General features: G+C 41.7%; 2 protein-coding genes across 3 annotated transcripts; both read left to right on the top strand.

The window, feature by feature from the left end:
- Positions 1-615: 615 nt before the first annotated feature.
- On the top strand, positions 616-10,353 carry tbc1d23 (TBC1 domain family, member 23). Of its 2 annotated transcripts, XM_070909035.1 has the most exons (19): positions 616-659; positions 1,866-1,977; positions 2,914-3,019; positions 4,241-4,445; positions 4,553-4,676; positions 4,781-4,905; positions 5,001-5,047; positions 5,138-5,241; positions 5,371-5,493; positions 5,616-5,708; positions 5,801-5,971; positions 6,051-6,093; positions 6,584-6,690; positions 6,843-6,985; positions 7,309-7,353; positions 8,154-8,242; positions 8,340-8,475; positions 8,623-8,817; positions 9,501-10,353. In XM_070909035.1, exons 1-19 carry the CDS (start codon positions 622-624, stop codon positions 9,583-9,585), a joined length of 2,091 nt encoding a protein of 696 aa, XP_070765136.1. In that variant the 5' UTR covers positions 616-621; the 3' UTR covers positions 9,586-10,353. The 2 variants fall into 2 exon arrangements, with proteins under 2 accessions (XP_070765136.1, XP_070765135.1); XM_070909034.1 differs by lacking the exon at positions 7,309-7,353 and having other exon boundaries at positions 622-659.
- Positions 10,354-12,228: 1,875 nt separating this feature from the next.
- On the top strand, positions 12,229-17,035 carry nit2 (nitrilase family, member 2). The gene is made up of 10 exons (XM_070908608.1): positions 12,229-12,288; positions 12,455-12,573; positions 13,427-13,547; positions 14,603-14,691; positions 14,798-14,891; positions 14,972-15,046; positions 15,138-15,216; positions 15,632-15,730; positions 16,315-16,370; positions 16,529-17,035. The coding sequence occupies exons 1-10, from the start codon at positions 12,261-12,263 to the stop codon at positions 16,627-16,629; spliced, it is 861 nt and encodes a 286-aa protein (XP_070764709.1). The 5' UTR covers positions 12,229-12,260; the 3' UTR covers positions 16,630-17,035.
- The last annotated feature ends 90 nt before the right edge of the window (positions 17,036-17,125 follow it).

Raw genomic sequence — 17,125 nt, 5'->3', positions numbered from 1 at the left:
TAAAGATCTAGATATGTTGATGCTTCCACCTACCTATTGTGTACGCTGGCTCACTGTCACACTGTCATGGCTTACTGGGACAGAACAGAGCCATCATTAATGTTACTTGTCACAGTGCTTTTCCCACTATGACACAACTAAGTCAGCATATGTTGCCACTGGCTTCCTTTGGCCTCTGCACCACAAAACCCTTACGGTTTGCAAGCTGAAAATGTAAAATATAAAACCCCAAATACACACAATATGAAGACGATAAGGCTGTATACAGTATGATAAGGAACAATGACTGCTTGGTATCAGTGAACAGTCTCAGTCTTAATCCTATCAACATCTACAGGCTCATTAAAAACGAGGATTTTTATATTAAAAGATGTAGTATGTCAAATGTAGCATTTAGCCTTTTTGACCACAACTTCAGGACATACGTTTATTTCATAATATCTGTTACAACATGAAAACTTTAAAGTCGTAACAAATATCGCTCTCATCTTTGTTAAATACCTGAACAGGGATTATTAGTTTCACTCACCAGACAACCTCAATGGCTCATTATTCAATGACTGAGCTGCGCGACACATCGGCCGTGTTGACGGCATTTGACGTGTCTCTGTCAACACAACAATGGCGGACGCCGTTGAGGAGGCTCTTCTGGGCAGCTGGTGAGACAATTTGTTATCGGACTTACATTATAAGAGACGTATAATTCGGTTGTCAAACAATTGTGTCGGCTTCATCTGGCAGAATTTGATGTATAGTAACTAAATATGAGTTTACGTAGTTAATCTGCTCTGCTGACGATGGATGCTAGTCTGAAACCAGTTTGGTACCGTTACTGTTCGGCAGCTAGCCAGCTAATGTTAATTAGCCAAGTTGGTTCTGATAAATTAGCAGCCCGGTCATTAAGACGGACACAAATGGCCATACAGCTTTTGAGAAAGATCCGTCGACGTACCTCTATTTTCATCACTTTCTTTCTCGCATGGACAAGTTGATAGGAAAAGCTTGTTAGCCATTATGCTAACAATAACTAGCTAGATAGCCGGTGTCTGTCGAGTTATGCTTCCCTTTAACCGGAACCCAACCCTAGACCAAGCCCCAGTTAGTCCTTCCCATATTATATGCTAAACTCAAACATAATGATATTAGACGATTAAACTAATCTTGAAGTTGTCAGTAAGGTAGTGGACTTGTCAAGGCTTGTCAAAAAATAGTTCAAAAGCGGGGTGATATGGAGATAAATGTAATCACAAACAGATTCCCATATCTTGTATATGTGTGTGTGTGTGTGTGTGTGTCAGTGTGTCATATCTGCCTGAAATGTAAAACCACTTGTTAAATGGTCTAACTCATGTTTAACACATATCACTGCATAATAATGAAGACACACCTAAATGATAAGCTCCCAATCTTAAAAATGAATTAATTTATTTGTAGCGGTAATTTGTATAACAACAATAACACGGGATGTAACTAAATATTACATTTTAATTAATTTATCAATATCAATAAACATTTTGTTTCTAAAATGTCAAGCGTAATTACATGTGTTGTTGTTACAGAGTGTTGATTAATTACTCAATTAGGTCACTAATCATTTCAGTACAGCAGATTGTTCATGATTCATAATATAAATAGACAAAACTACAGATAAATTATTACAGTGAAGGGGGATCGTTTATAAAAATTCATACCGTGTTTGGCATTTTCTATGATGACTTTACAAACATTGTGGGAACTACTGATGTATGTCACACGTGATAAATCTTATCTTTTGTTATATGGTTAAGGTGAACCTTTATTAACATTTATACTTGGCTTAATCTGTTTAACGTTGTTTTAACGGTGTGCTGTTCGTGCTTCCTCAGGGACCAGGATCTAGCTGAGGCGCTGGACTCTGGCGGCTCTGACATGGAGATGGAGAGAGGGATCATCCAGGTCCAGGATCTTTCAGCTCAACACAGGGCCAAGATGTGGAAGGTGAGAAGCATGACAGGAGTCAGTCCACACATGCTTAAATGCAGTGTCAGTCATAATCTGACTGTTACTGTGGTATAAAACGTGTCCACACGCTGTAAAGGGGTGAATTACTCTCGTCAGACGCAAGTCAACAGACTGGAAAGACCAGCGTCTCGTGCTCAAATGACGTCACGGCTATCACCTCTTTATGACACACCCACAGTGGTGACTTCAGTTCTGTTTGAAACCACATACCTACAACATATTTTTACACTTGAATAATGTGGACAAATGCAGAGAGGTTCTATTTTGGACAGTTAATTGTACATTTCTACCTGTGTCATAACAATGCCACCTGCAGATGATGAAACGATCCCCTTTTTAGCTTTATAAATGTCACGCATGTTTTTATAGCATCCATCAAAAAGGTGTTTAAACCATTGCTGTTGATCAGCTTTACACCTTATGACTACGACAATGTAGTATTCATTCTTGATTGTTGAGTTGTTAAATTGTATGAGGTGAATAGATACAGTTGGGACAAATTTTAAATGAAAATACTATGCAGCAAGTTGAGAGGTACTTTAGGTTCTTATATTGGCCCATTTTTACCTGTCTAAGTCATCTGTTGAACATTTAAAACCAATTAATTTGCATTACACGATTACCTTATTACTTACAAATTAATGGCAGACACAAGTACTTCTCAATAAAAGTAAATTGTTAATGAAAGTGTTGTCTGGAGACATCGGACATAATGTTAATACCGTCCAGTCTGAAGGAAATGTCTTTTATGATTTAACTGTTTTGTTCTGGACACAAACACAGCTTGATATGTGCTGGGTTTGTTGTGGAGCAGCAGTTGAGTCACTGATTGCAGATCAGTCTCAGTCTTTGTCATGTGTTTATCACTCAGTAGCTGGTCGTAGCAGTGATTCCTTGTTTTTGTGTTGGCAGATTGCTCTAAATGTCTCCGGAAAAGGAGACAGCCTGTCTCCCTGGGACGGCGTCCTCGATTTACCAGAACAGACCCTCATTCACAACCGTAGTCAACAGCTGATTGGTGAGTGAATTCCTTGACACAGTCTTGGATTTTGGAATTACTATTATTAAAAGTATTTGGTCAGCACCGAAACAGTAAGCACTGCATAAAAAACCAAAAATGTTACAAAAACAGTACAGAATTTACATTCACAGGCACACATACAAACAATAGGACACATACAGTAGATATACAGTATAAATATTAACCAAGGTACAAAGCTGCCATCTCACATTAGGTATAACCGAGTTATTGTAGCAAAGAGTTAAGAGGATATTTATTGCCAAGCCTCTACATAATCAATTAAAAGTTTTTCCAGTTTAAGGTGTTGCATAACATCTTTGATCAACGTACCACGTGTCCCAGGATATTAGGCAACGTTTTAAATATAGATTATAATATATATATATATATATATATATAAATATAAATTTTGGGCATAGCCAGAACATGTGCCTCCAACGAGGCAGGAAATACAGGTCACACAGACGATCTATATTAGGATACATTTTAGAAAGCTTGACCTTTTTGAAAGATGGAGATGATGCAACACCCTGAACTGTATAAGACCATGCCTGGTGCATATAGAAGCTGAGTGCACACCCTCCTGTGGCCCTATTGATCCAAGTCCTCCTCCCAAGTGGATTTCAGAAAATCTAGGGATATTTCTAATTGATAAGGCATAAGTTATAGTTATAGATTGGTGCAAACTAGTCATAATTTAAGCAAACCTCAAGGTAGCGTTTCCAGCACAATCTGGAGAGTGTGTGTCTCAAGTTGAGGCAGTGGAAAGGACGCACACACACACACACACACACACACACACACACACACACACACACACACACACACACACACACCTGGAAGCAGCAGGAGAGAAGATAAGACAGGTTATGTTAATTTTGGGTCCCACTCAGTCTGCCAGCATCTAAAGAAGATCATCAGAATTTCAGAGCAACAAATTACTCTGTGGTCCTGACAGGTTGACAACAAGATCTGGTAGAGCTCAAAATAGGAAGCCTGCTATGAGAGCGATGCCCAGAAAAGCAAGGCATAGAGAAAAAGTGCTCTTTTCATGTATTATTTAATAATAGCCTGTTTCTTCTGTCACACTGATTAGCTTTCTTTGTCACTGTACCTTCCACATTTCTCTGCTTCTTGTTCTCGAATGCCAGATGTAGATGGCTGCATTTGTGCTAGAAAAACAACACTAACACTTCCCGATTTGGTTCCATTGTTTAGACCAGCTGGGAGTATCGGAGGAAGACAGGAGCGATATGGTGTCTGATGTTGAGTCCGTCATCACTTTCTACTGTAAGTCCCGCAACATTTCCTTCACTCCGGAGCTTAGCTGGCCGCACCTGCTCAAACCACTACTGGGGCTCCAGCTTCCCCGCAGCGACCTCTACAACTGCTTCTACGCTATCATGAACAAATACATCCCCAGGTGAGCTGCCTGATCAAACGTTTTAATCAGCCTTTACATTCCTCTCGCAGAGATAGACAGGAAGTAGAGACTTGAATTGTAAAGGGTGTCAAATATGTCCATTCCAGGGACTGTGTGCCAAATGGCCGACCCTTCCACCTGTACAGACTACTGCTGCAGTACCACGAGCCAGAGCTCTGCTCCTTCTTGGACACCAAAAAGATCACACCCGACTCCTACGCCATCAACTGGGTATTTCTTTTTCTGTCACAGTCACAGCTGACATATTAATGCAAGGTGATTCCGACAGTTAATATATATGTGGCCATGTCTGAACTACGTGTCTGTGTCCGTAGCTGGGCAGTCTGTTTTCCAGCCACTGCCTTCCTGATGTTACCCAGGCCTTGTGGGACTTCTACCTCCAGCAGGCTGACCCCTTCCTTATCTTCTTCCTCATGCTCATCATCCTCGTCAACGCCAAGTAGGCAGCCGCTAGTGGAAGCTACACAGAAACATGATCGCACTAAGGAACCTTAGATCTAACTGTAATTTGTATTTTGTTTGATTTCCCCTCAGAGAGGCCATCCTAACACAAGAAGGAGACAGCAAAGAGGACATCATCAGTGAGTTTCACTTGCTCATCGGTTTATTTGTGGGTTTGTTCGCTGTCATGTTAGAAAAACGGGGCTTAAACAAGGCTTTCTTTGTTGCAGAAATGCTGGAAGCGTCTCCTTCTCACCTGGAGTCTGAGGACATTGAAGATCTGTTTTCTCTGGCCCAGTATTACCAGAGCAAGACCCCTTTGTCACTCAGAAAGGTACGGATAAGCAGTCTTGTGTTTGATGCACACAGAGTAGAGTCGAGCCGAACCAAGACTGGCATGAGAAAGCTGAACAAGAGAACTCTTTGTTTCTAAGCCGTTATTGTGCTTTTTCTGCCCTGGTAGATGAACCAGAATCTGTTTGGTAGCAGCCTGGTGGCTCTGAAAGAAGAGGACACTGACCTGAGTCAGGCGCTGTGTCTCCCTGTGTCTGTCCCCGAGATCCTGCAGGCCAACCAGCTGCAGCAGGTCAGTAACACTCAGGTTGAACTAAATTTAACTAAGGAAGAAATGATTAACCTTTTTACAAGTTAGCCATGCGAGTAGAAAGAAAGAGAAGAGAATGTGATAATAATGGATTATACTTTCAGGATGGGGTACGTTTCTTTGTGGTGGACTGTCGGCCTGCAGAGCAGTACAACTCAGGGCACCTGTCCACGGCTTTCCACCTGGACTCTGACCTGGTGAGAACAGATAACATTGATCCTGTCTTCAAATGTGTGGAGTATCTGAACGTATATGTAGCAATAAATGTGTTCTTCCTTTCTTCTCACAGATGCTCCAGAACCCCTCTGAGTTTGCGCTCTCCGTGAAGTCCCTCCTGGAGGCTCAGAAGCAGTCTTTGGAGTCCGGCTCCATCGCCAGCGGAGAGCACCTATGCTTCATGGGTAGTGGCAGGGAGGAGGAGGACATGTACATGAACATGGTGTTGGCCCATTTCCTGCAGGTGAGGGACGAGAAGAAAAGCTTGAACATCACAGCTCTGGTGTCTAACGTCTTTGCTAATTAAAGGCTTTCTGTTACAGAAAAGCAAAGAATATGTCAGCATTGCTAAAGGAGGTTTCATGGGTAAGTACACATGCGTTCTTTTCATCAGAATGATGAAGCTGCGCCTACGCCTGCTTCAGTTTTATACATTTCTAACATTGTGGAACTGGGTGTGTACGTGCAGGAGACTCACGGTTAGCCATAAATGGATGTAGATACGCGCTCAATCACCCACTTGCATATCCATGCCTTCTCCACCGCTCATTAGACCTGACCATGCCATTTTACTCATAGAGCCACATCGGTTCTCAAACACTGCCGGAGCAGCTGCCATTATGGCTGTGGCTATTTACAGCACTCATTAATTCATTACATGTTCCTCTCAATCCCCATTGACTGATATCTCAATCATCTTTACTGAACATCGTTTAGAGCGCTCATATCGAAACAGACTTCATAAAGTGCTTCACATTAAAGGATAGAGTGTAAAGAACATCAATACAGGGAAATAAAATGATGCCTCCAAATGTGAAAGGAAGTGAAAACTGACTGAGATTTATGTGATTGGCAGCCCTCCAAAAGCATCTGGTGGACATGAACGTTGAGGGTCTCGACTCTTCGTACGTCCACTGGATCGTCAGCACATCAGGATCTCACAGCAGCCTCAGCTCTGCTGACGTAAGTGGCCAGAAACATTTGTGAACACACAAATTACTGGTTTGACTTGTTCATTCTGCTACCATTTAGTCTTTTGCTCCATGTTGGACACATTTTGAATACGTTTGTATTTCTTTAAACAGATTATCTTCCCTTTTTTTCCTCTGATGCAGGGAGAGTCACTCAGTAGCCCTGGAGACAGCAAAGGCGTCAAGTCTTTGGTCAACAAAATGACGTTTGCTCTCAAGTCCAAGTCGGTAAACGTGAAGGAGAAGATGATCAGCTTCATCGAGAATACCTCCACCCCTGTAGAAAGGTGAGGTCCTAGTTCCTCCTCCAGATCCCTCACTAAGAAACCCACACTGGAACACACTTGTACCCTTTGCTCCTTCATTTTAATAGGGATGAAAATCTTGAGGTTTGCTACAATTTCAAATTGTAAAAGGCCTCAATTTAATAGATGATTAATGTAACACACATATTTTATCAATTCACAATAAAAAAGTAAAGTTATAGCAAGCATTTATAAGGTGCTAATGTTAGTTTGTCATTTGGGTTTAATACTTATTTACTCCTGACTGAACAAATTATTGTATTTCAGTTTAAGTTCACCATTCCTTGTGCCTTATCCCACGCTAGAATATCTTTCAATCTGCCCTGGCCAGAGAAGGTGGCTCCAGATCGGTAAGAGCTCCCTGACATCGAGCTGTTTGTCACCAGCATGCCCCCACTGGCTGTAGACCCGTACCAATCCGTGGGATTGTAGAGAGAAGGCGGCCTGTGTCACATTAACGCATGCTTAGTCTCAGCATCTCTGCCCACGCCGCTCGCTCATGTAACGACGCCACACATACAGTATGGGCAGGCTGTGTGTGCGCGGGATGTTTAGGATGTTTAGTCTTCTTCACGCTTTCACTAACAACATTCGGCACCCCTGTTTAGTTCGCTGAAGCCGCTGTGGCCTTTCAGGGAGCATTGAATCATCTTTACATCCACAACTCACGAGGCCGTTGTCTCTTTCTAGTCTGAATAACTCAGGTGTTTTAGGGAGAACCTCCGCTTCACTGCTGTTTGCTTGGAGATGCACCTAACAGTCTGTCTTTCCATTTCATTGTTGTCCTTTTTGAGATGATAGCCAGGGCTATGCAGAAATATGAATCCAGTATAAATAAAGATAAAAAAAACACTATGATTTGATGCAAATAGCCCTGAATATCATACACTGACTAATCCGTAGCCCTTCTGGAGTATAAAAGTATCATTTAACCTCTTTCTTTATGTTTAACAGCGTTTAACAGCGTAACCTGGCAGTAGTGGGCTAAGAATTATTTGCTGCAGCCCGGAGGTCTTCATACCATTTCTGTTTGTGTGCGACCTCGCTCTTATGTGTGTTTTTAATGTGACTTTTCATCACAGGCATTAATGTGTCTTCACATCCCTTCGCTCAGTGCTGATGTTGTTGCCCTGTTGCTTTCCATCTCCAGGCACGTGAGCAGCAGCGACCGCGTTGGCAAACCTTACCGCGGGGTGAAGCCCGTTTTCAGTATTGGTGATGAAGAGGAGTATGACACAGGTAAACGCCCAAAGAACGTAGCTACGGTGACAAGACTAAAAATATTTAAGTCATATCTTTTACTTTGACTAACAAAAGCATCTAATGCCCCCCTCAGATGAAATCGACAGCTCATCCATGTCAGACGATGACAGGAAGGAGATCGTCAACATTCAGACCTGGACAAACAAACCAGATGTAAAGCATCACATTCCATGTAATGAGGTGAAAGAAACCGGTCACATGTTCCCCAGGTGAGTTGCTGCCTGAGTGAATTTGGTAATGTGTGTGAAAAATATTCCTCACATGACAAGTTACACGACTAATCCCCACTTCCTTAAACATGAATGAACAAGAGGCACTGAATCGTAACTCTCACTGTCCGTCTGTCGTTTGTCCAGCCACTTGTTGATCACAGGGACTCACATGTACTGCCTGCGGGAGATCGCCTCCAGGAAAGGCTTTGCCTACATCCAGTCCAGACAAGCACTGAACTCTGTGGTGAAGATCACATCCAAGAAGAAGCACCCAGAACTGATTACGTTCAAGTTTGGCAGCAACAACTCGGCTGGAGTGGAGATATCGGCAGTTGAGAGGTGCGCGTCTTAAAATCTTAATGATCAGAAAAGGCCCTAACCTGGGTTATCAGTAATTTGGTGTTATTTCTGAGGCCATCTGTGATTTTGGATTTGAAAATTTGAAAAAAATGTTTTTCTTTGACAGACATTCTAGTGCCACAAGTTTTGCTAACATTACAGCATACTATTGTTTTTTTGTTTTTTTTTAGAAAAAAAACTGAAGCCTTTAAAGGTATAATTCAACATTTTCGGAAATGCGCTTATTCGCTTTCTTGAGAAGCGTTAGATGAGAAGGTCAATTCCAGACTGGAAGGAGGGGAAATGGCTTGTTGGGCTCACTCCAAAGTTGAAGAAGATGCCAGCACATCCTAAGCTCACTAATTTACACTTTGTCATTTGTTCAATTGTATACAAACAGAAATAAATGGTTTAATGGGGAGCTACCTGCTGTCTTCGTGCTAAGCTAAGCTAATTGTCTGCTGGCTGTAGCTTCATATTTACGGTACAGACACGAGAGTGGTATTGATTTTCTCATCTAAGCATATTTCCCAAAATGTCAAAATATTCCTTTAACACACTGAAATTCTCTTAAACTAAACTTAAGAATTGCACAAACCAATTTCAGAGTGCAACAGGCTTAATTAGACCTATGGTACATTAATTATCCGAACTAACGTTTTCTTTCCCTCCCCACCTCTCAGATATTTGATACCCAACGCAGGTGACGCCACCAAAGTCATTAAGCAGCAGATCATGAAAGTCCTAGATGCTCTGGAGAGCTCGTAAAGGGAGATGACGGGGTCGTGACGGCCAGCCGTGACACAAACTGTAAGAAGAGTCTCTGTCTGCCGAGAGTGAAACCTTCTCCCGCTCTCCCCCCCCATCGGCTGCCCTCCCTCCTGGACCAGATCCAGTTGCAGTGTTGACTGCGAAGCCCCGTGTGTCTGTGTTTGGGACATGGGGGCACACCGCTGACTGCAGGCCTGTGGGGACAGGCTGTGTGTGTTGAAATACTTAGGTGCTCCACAGTCATCCAATCGCTCTCTTACAGGAAGTTAAAAGATATTGGTTCTACTGTACGTTTTCCTTTATTATTGATAAAACATGGGATCTTAATTCCACTTTGGCAACTTCCCTCTGGCCTTAACGTAGCGGACTGACCAACCTGTTCAACCACTACACGACTGACCTTTTCCTCTGACTCGAGCATCTCAATTCGTTTTGTAGTGAACAGTCCTGCAGCTCAGTCATATCTCTTAATTTCACTTTTCAGACATTTATTGATAATTGATCCAGTCAGGAAGTGAGCATGAATAAGCCAGCTCAAACATTAAGACGCACCCCCCCAAATATAAAGCAGTGCTGGCACGTGAGGCAGGTTTCCTACCGCAACAACTGTTTTTGATATCTTTTATGTTCCAGCAGGCAGCCTTAAATAGAAGTTATTTGAGGATGTTTATAAATATGTGATGTGTATATATTGTGTAAACTGCTCTATATCAGCACAGACCTTTGCAATGTCATTTTGAAAGCATATCCTGATAGTTAGAATATGCAGTGAAACTGAAACTGGCTTCTAAACCAGCTCACGTGGTTTGAAGCCCCCCCCCCCCCCCCCTTTCTTTCTCCAGTAAGAAGTGAGCCTTTTTACAGAGTTTATGGGAGATAATTTATTCTCTGCTTTTACATATAATAATGAATTAACCTCATCTCATAGCAGTGTGATGTAGCTCTCGGAAAGCATGGTTCCCAAGCCCCTCTGGACTACATTAGTGTTACAACAGGAGGTCCAGTGATTGCAGTTATTAAGAGCCTGAGCACCTCAGTATTTTTCCATCCCATTCAGATTCAGTATGCAAATGATTTTTCCCAGTTAACCTGATTTAAAAATGCCCAGGGGATGTTAGCATCGTGCTAACTTCTACCTATTTAGAAAGAAAAGGATGGCTGTAACAAGGACTGTGCTTTGCACTTTTAAGCACAGCTTTGAAAGGAGTGAAACGATTGTAAAAAGGAAAGTCATTATATATCTATGTTTTCAAATCAGTCTGTCTTCTCCATTGTATTAGTCGAAACTAAGCAGCTTCAGTTTGCTTGCCACTGTTGCCTTCGGCCTCATGCCTGTGATGTGTGATATTGGCACCAGCAGTGGCAACATATCACAGTATATACTGCTGCTTCTCCTCTAATCTTTAACTCTGTTCTCCGACTTTTCTTCGCTTTGTTCTTGCTTACTTATTCATTTGCACTGAAGTCTAGTTGTGTAGGCAGCCTGGGTTTAAAGTGATACAGCACCTTCCTGATTAAAACTTCTGTCCAGAGAGGGTTTATCACTTTTGATCTTTTTAAAAATCAAAGGAGGGGAGAGGTCAACCTGAATATAACACACGGCACATTTTAAAATGCGGGCAACAAAAAACAAAACTTGAATTAAATCTGGTCTTTCTCCACTCCAGTCCTTTATAGCATTCCTGTGTAATCCATGCATTGTGTTGTAGTTTTGTGATATTTTTCAGTATTGACTGGAACATCCTTGATCGGGTGTCTTTACATTACTCTGCAACATCACTGGCAAAGGATGTCGCCACTAGTCGAAATGCAACATGTCTCAAGTGTAATTTGCACCTTACTGTACTGCTATTATTTTCTAAGCATTTCTGTTTTTAATAAATGGAGATTATTCGACTGCACCTGTGGAAGTGTAGTCATTCACACATTGTTATTTGACATATATGTACATAAAAATAGTGGTTAAATTGGCTGTGACTTTGGTAAAAAGCTACTATACGACAGGGACCTTTCTCAGAGAGGGCAAATCTTTCCTCTATGTTGGACAGTTGCTATTTGTTCAAATATTAGAATAGAAAGTGTACGCTGGTGTCTTATTTCTGACTACTGTAAACAAGTCATATAGTCCGAATTGAAATGAAATATCTGGTTTAAGGTCCCCTCTGCTTTTACCTTCAATTTAAAGCATTAGAATTAAATAAAGGTCCAGACATTCAAAATGTTAATTTAAAGGCGATTCTATTTAGTGTAAATACACAGCATATTCACAATTAGTATGTGTCTATAATGAGTAACCCCTTATAGCATAAAGTATGTTAATTTCAAGTCAATATTTGTGGCTGATTCGATTAACCAATGAGAGAAGACTTTAAAACACCCACCCTCTGCTGACGTAACTTCGCCTCTAAACTTCACATTAAAGGGTCTGAACTTTACATAACCTCCAGCATGTGTCTTAGAGTGACTTTAAGCTACAAGAAACAATCAATTTGCATCTGCAGACGTTCATTACTATTGTTTTGTGTCGTTTTATTTTGTTTTATCGGACCTCCATGAGGTCGTAAAAACCGTGACAGGACTATAGACTCTTATTTTGAAAGCCATGTAGCCATCCGGATTCACATGACCTGTCTGCTCTGAACTGTGAAGCCCAACAGGACTACTCTGCATTCATGTCCACATTAGCAAAAGCAATGTCCAGTAAGTACTGTTTGTTTTACTGAAGTTGTAGCTAGCTAACAAGCAACCGAGTGCATTTATAGTTTCATAATATCGACTGCAGTCTGCAAATGTCTCCTCCAGGTGTTGACACTGCTCAGTTTTAAAGTTATACCTGAAATACAGTGGCGGTCTCTTGTTTTCCCAGAGTTCCGTCTGGCTGTGGTCCAGCTGCAGGTGACCAGCGTCAAGGCGGACAACTTGAGCCGAGCCCGGAGGCTGGTGAAGGAGGCTGCAGGACAGGGCAGCAAAGTGGTGCTGCTGCCGGTGAGGAGGGGAGGCTGGGGCCGGTTGTAAACACTGCTTTTACAGCCCTACAGGGGGCGCTGCAATATGGCGTTCCTATCAAACACATACCTGTTTATTTTGAGGGTCATTGCGTGGTCACTTCTATTCTATCTAAAAACACTTATTTTTGTTGAGAAGTGGGACAGCTCCAATCTTAACTTATTTTTGTTCTGCTAGGTCAAGCTATGTTAGCTATGCTAGCTACAGAATCAGCTAATTATGTAGAGGTGTGCTTGTTTTAAAAGACATGATCCCTCACCGGCTTCCCACCCGCGAACACAGAGCAGGTGAGGTATCCTCTGCCAGGGACTGTACCCAGAGGTAACTTCTGGTCGGAGGGAATGACTTCCGTGTGCATTTGATTGTGCTTTTTGAATACTGATATCATCCTCCAGCAGAGACTGACTGAAGCACTAAAGTCTTGTTCTTGTTGTTCTTATAAGATATGAAAGTAGATCTACTCACTGCTTTGAATCATGTTTTTATATTTATGTTTTAATTTGCTCCGTAGTCCGGAGCTGCAGCTGACAAAATGAGCCTAAAATTGTCAAACACGCCATAAGCATCTAACATCTAAGTATGTTAATTTAATGAAATACACAAATTAATTCATTATAGTCAGATCTCCTCGTGCCCTAACGATGGGGTAGTGATATTAGAAACATTATGCATTGTTGAACCTGCTTCGTAGTACAGGCCTCAGGTCTCTGCAACATCCCAGACTCTTTGTTGTACTTTTGGGGCACGCACACACAACACTGGTCAAATTCTGACCTAAACCACTCACTTCCTGAGGTAAAACTGATGCTCTCCCATCTGTCATTAAATACAGGAATGCTTCAATTCTCCATATGGAACCAGCTTCTTCTGTCCGTATGCAGAGAGGATCCCCGGAGAGTCCACTCAGGTGCTGTCAGAGGCAGCGAAGGAGAATCAGGTGTATCTAGTGGGAGGTAGGGAAGCGCCTGTGGCTGTATCGACACACACACCAGGCTCCATACAGTACCGGAAGTATTTTCCTCCGCTGTATATTTGCATTTGAATAGTTACTTCTAAAGATGATCTTAATCAATACTGGAACTTGAAGTATCCTAGATACATTTACAATACAGTATCATATTGTGACCATGTGTTACAAATGTGTCAGCTTTGTTTCTGAATTGTATTTTATTACAGTAATTTTCTTGTGATAATGGATTAATTAGTTCATTGTCTTGAAACACAAAAAGGTTGATTATATTTATCTCCATCTAGAATATCAGTCCTGTTGATCAGGTTAGTCACACAGAGTTAAAGGCTAACAGGCTTTCTCCACCAACAGCAGGGTAAATAAATGATCTCATGAAGTTTTTAGTGGAGGGAGCCACTCTCACTTAACTGGTAGTACCAGTTTTAAAACAATGTCAATAGCAGCCTGTAATACTGGTTGCACTTTATTAGATACTTAGATTATTTATTTAAAACTTTTAATGGCAGTTGAACTTCATTAATGGTTATATCAGTATATGTCTGGCATAATTTACGACCACCACAGTGTTAAATATTAATATGGAATAAATACAGAAGAGCCTCTATCAAGTCATTTAGGTCTTACAACCCACAATAGGCCTTTTTAACGGCAGATATTTTACAGGCGTAACTTATAAAAGGAACTGGTTTATTGTACCTGATTTATTACCTCGTATGCTCTTATTGCTGCCACAAAAACGTTGTTTCTGTGCACTCAGACATACTGCATGTTATAAAGTGGATGAAGCAGCTTTTAAGAAAGTTTTAAGTGTTTTAATTGTTGAGTTTCTGAGGAACACATACACAGAGGGAGGTGAGGCACTACTGGAAAAGACAGGTATGAACTTTAAAGGCAAAAGGGCTTGTTAAGGAGTTTTGGGGGCTAGCTGCAGTCAAGGAAATGATGTAAAAGGAACTTGGGACTACACAAAAAAAAATCTACAGTAAACACGTTTTTTCTCCATTAAACGAATGAACCATGTGACTTGTTGTTCACCAGGATCCATCCCTGAGAAGGACGGTGAGAAGTTGTATAACAGCTGTACAGTGTTTGGGCCTGACGGAGAGCTGATTCTTAAACACAGGAAGGTGCGTGAGCATCAACCATGACAGCCATTTGTTTAAACCTCTTAATGACCTCGTTGAGCAGCAGGACAGTCGTCTCTCCTCACTTTTCAATGCTTCCTCCTTCAAGATTCACCTCTTTGACATCGACGTCCCAGGGAAAATCCGCTTCCAGGAGTCTGAGACGCTGAGCCCGGGCAACAGTTTGTCGATGTTTGAAACACGTAGGTGACACCTCCTGTTGTCTCCCCCTGCAGCAGCTGGACGAGTGTCATTTTAATCTTCTCTGTGATTCCTCCTGCAGCGTTCTGTAAAGTGGGTGTGGGGATTTGCTATGACATGAGGTTTGCGGAGCTCGCACAGCTCTATAGCAGGAAAGGTAAGTGATTAGTCTGTTCACACGGCATCAACTGGGCTGTTTTTTTGTTTTTAATGGTGTGCCGGATAGTTGATGGTCCCTTTCTCCTCAGGTTGTCAGCTGCTGGTCTACCCTGGAGCCTTCAACATGACGACCGGTCCAGCCCACTGGGAGCTCCTCCAGAGGGGGAGGTCAGTCTCCGAGTCCCAGTCACTGTCCAAAAACATTTTGCTTTTCCAGCATGTCACTCATAAGACAGTGATTAATACATCCTACACCATGATGATTAGAGTGACAGGAGTTTTATTATCTGTGGAGGAAGTGGAGGAAATAGTTCCAAGCCTGCAACAATAGCCTGTTATGTATTATTGATCTGATTATTAGTATCAATATTGCTGTAAAACCTTGTAGAGGGTCCATGAAACGGCACGATTTGCATTACACCAACACCAAAGACAGAAGTGCTCTTCCTTGTGATTGAACCAATTTCTGTGATGTAATAATTATGAATTATTATTGTTATTTTTTTGCTTTTCACAAAAACCTACAAGCTACAGTTTCCTGCTGCAGAATTTGACATACATCATGTTGTTGTCTCCTTTGCAGAGCGCTTGATAACCAAGTGTATGTGGCCACAGCGTCTCCTGCCAGAGATGAAAGTGCTTCATATGTGGCCTGGGGTCACAGCACTGTTGTTAACCCATGGTACAGTAACGACCAGGAGCATTGTTTTATCCTGCTGACCAGCTCACACTATGTGTGACTGTTAACTGTGCAGTGAAAGGAATTAGAAGGAACGCGAGTTAACGCCGTGAGTGAACGAGAGGAGATTTACTTTACTGTCAGTAAAACCAGCGGCGGTGGGGGGGAAAGTATTCAGACCCTTTTTAAACACTCTCCTGAAAAATGAAACTTGAAAAGATATCATAAGTACAAGTATTCATACAGAATAAATTCTCCTGTGAGTGTTACGTTATTATTACAGATGCATTAACGTGTAATTAACATTTTACTGTTAGTTTAATCTGTAACATTGCATCATATTTAATACATTATTATTTGTCAAGTACATATATAGGGGAGTAAAAAGTACAATATGTAGTGGAGTAGAAGTAGCATGAAATGGAAATACTCAAGTAAACTACAAGAACCTTAAAATTGTAGTAGTAGTTTAGTAAATGTTCTCGCATTGAAAGCTTTTGTTTTCCAATAAAGATCAACTGAATCTTCTGATATTTGTAGGTGTTAAATGTTGCAGACTTTGTGATTGTTGTTGTGTGTGTTTGCAGGGGAGACGTTATCTCAAAGGCTGGACCAGAGGAGGCCGTTATTTATGCTGACATCGGTGAGTGGAAGAGCGGTTTGCTTGTGTCTGCAGACGATATTGATCAACTCACTTCTTTGATATCACAAACACCTTTTGGTCAGATTGTAAAAAAAAAAAAAAAAAAAAAAAAGGGGTGTTAGGGTTAACCTGTCTGTCCACGTTTGACCTGTTCCCAGACCTGCAGTATTTGGCCGACATCCGGCAGCAGATCCCCATCACGACTCAGCGTCGCGACGACATCTACACGGTGGCGTCTGCACGGGGAGGATCGAGCTGAACGCTGCGACCTTGAGAGAGAGAGAAAGAGAGAGAAGGTACCGACACAAACTACGCAGCAGATCTCTGCCGCGGTGGAGAGTCTTCTTCTCCCCGAGATGCACAAGACTTAATTGTCTTGATGTGGAAATGAGAGATGCGGTTGGGATGGTCACTGACTCACTGATGCCAACGTGTTTCGAGCTGCTCACCTCTTGAGGATGGAGCTGTGATTTGTTTAGTGTAAATGTCTGGTGCTGAAATTGTAGAGTTGATCATTACAAAAATCAGTGACAATTTTGGAAAGCAGTTCATTGTTTATATCATTTATCGAGTGAAAATAAACGTCTGCTGGTTACGTCCTCTCTAATGTGACAAACTACGTCCTTTAATCTGTTTCATATTATTGGGAAAAAAATAAAAGATGAACAGTGTGGCTTGTATTTTTGATCTTTCATCAATTTCTCTCTTTGTTTGGCTCATTGATCGTGGAACCAGAGATTTAATATAAAATATAT

This window comes from Enoplosus armatus, chromosome 7, assembly GCF_043641665.1.
Source record: "Enoplosus armatus isolate fEnoArm2 chromosome 7, fEnoArm2.hap1, whole genome shotgun sequence".
Lineage (NCBI taxonomy): Eukaryota > Metazoa > Chordata > Actinopteri > Centrarchiformes > Enoplosidae > Enoplosus > Enoplosus armatus.
This window is presented reverse-complemented; position numbering and strand designations above follow the sequence as displayed.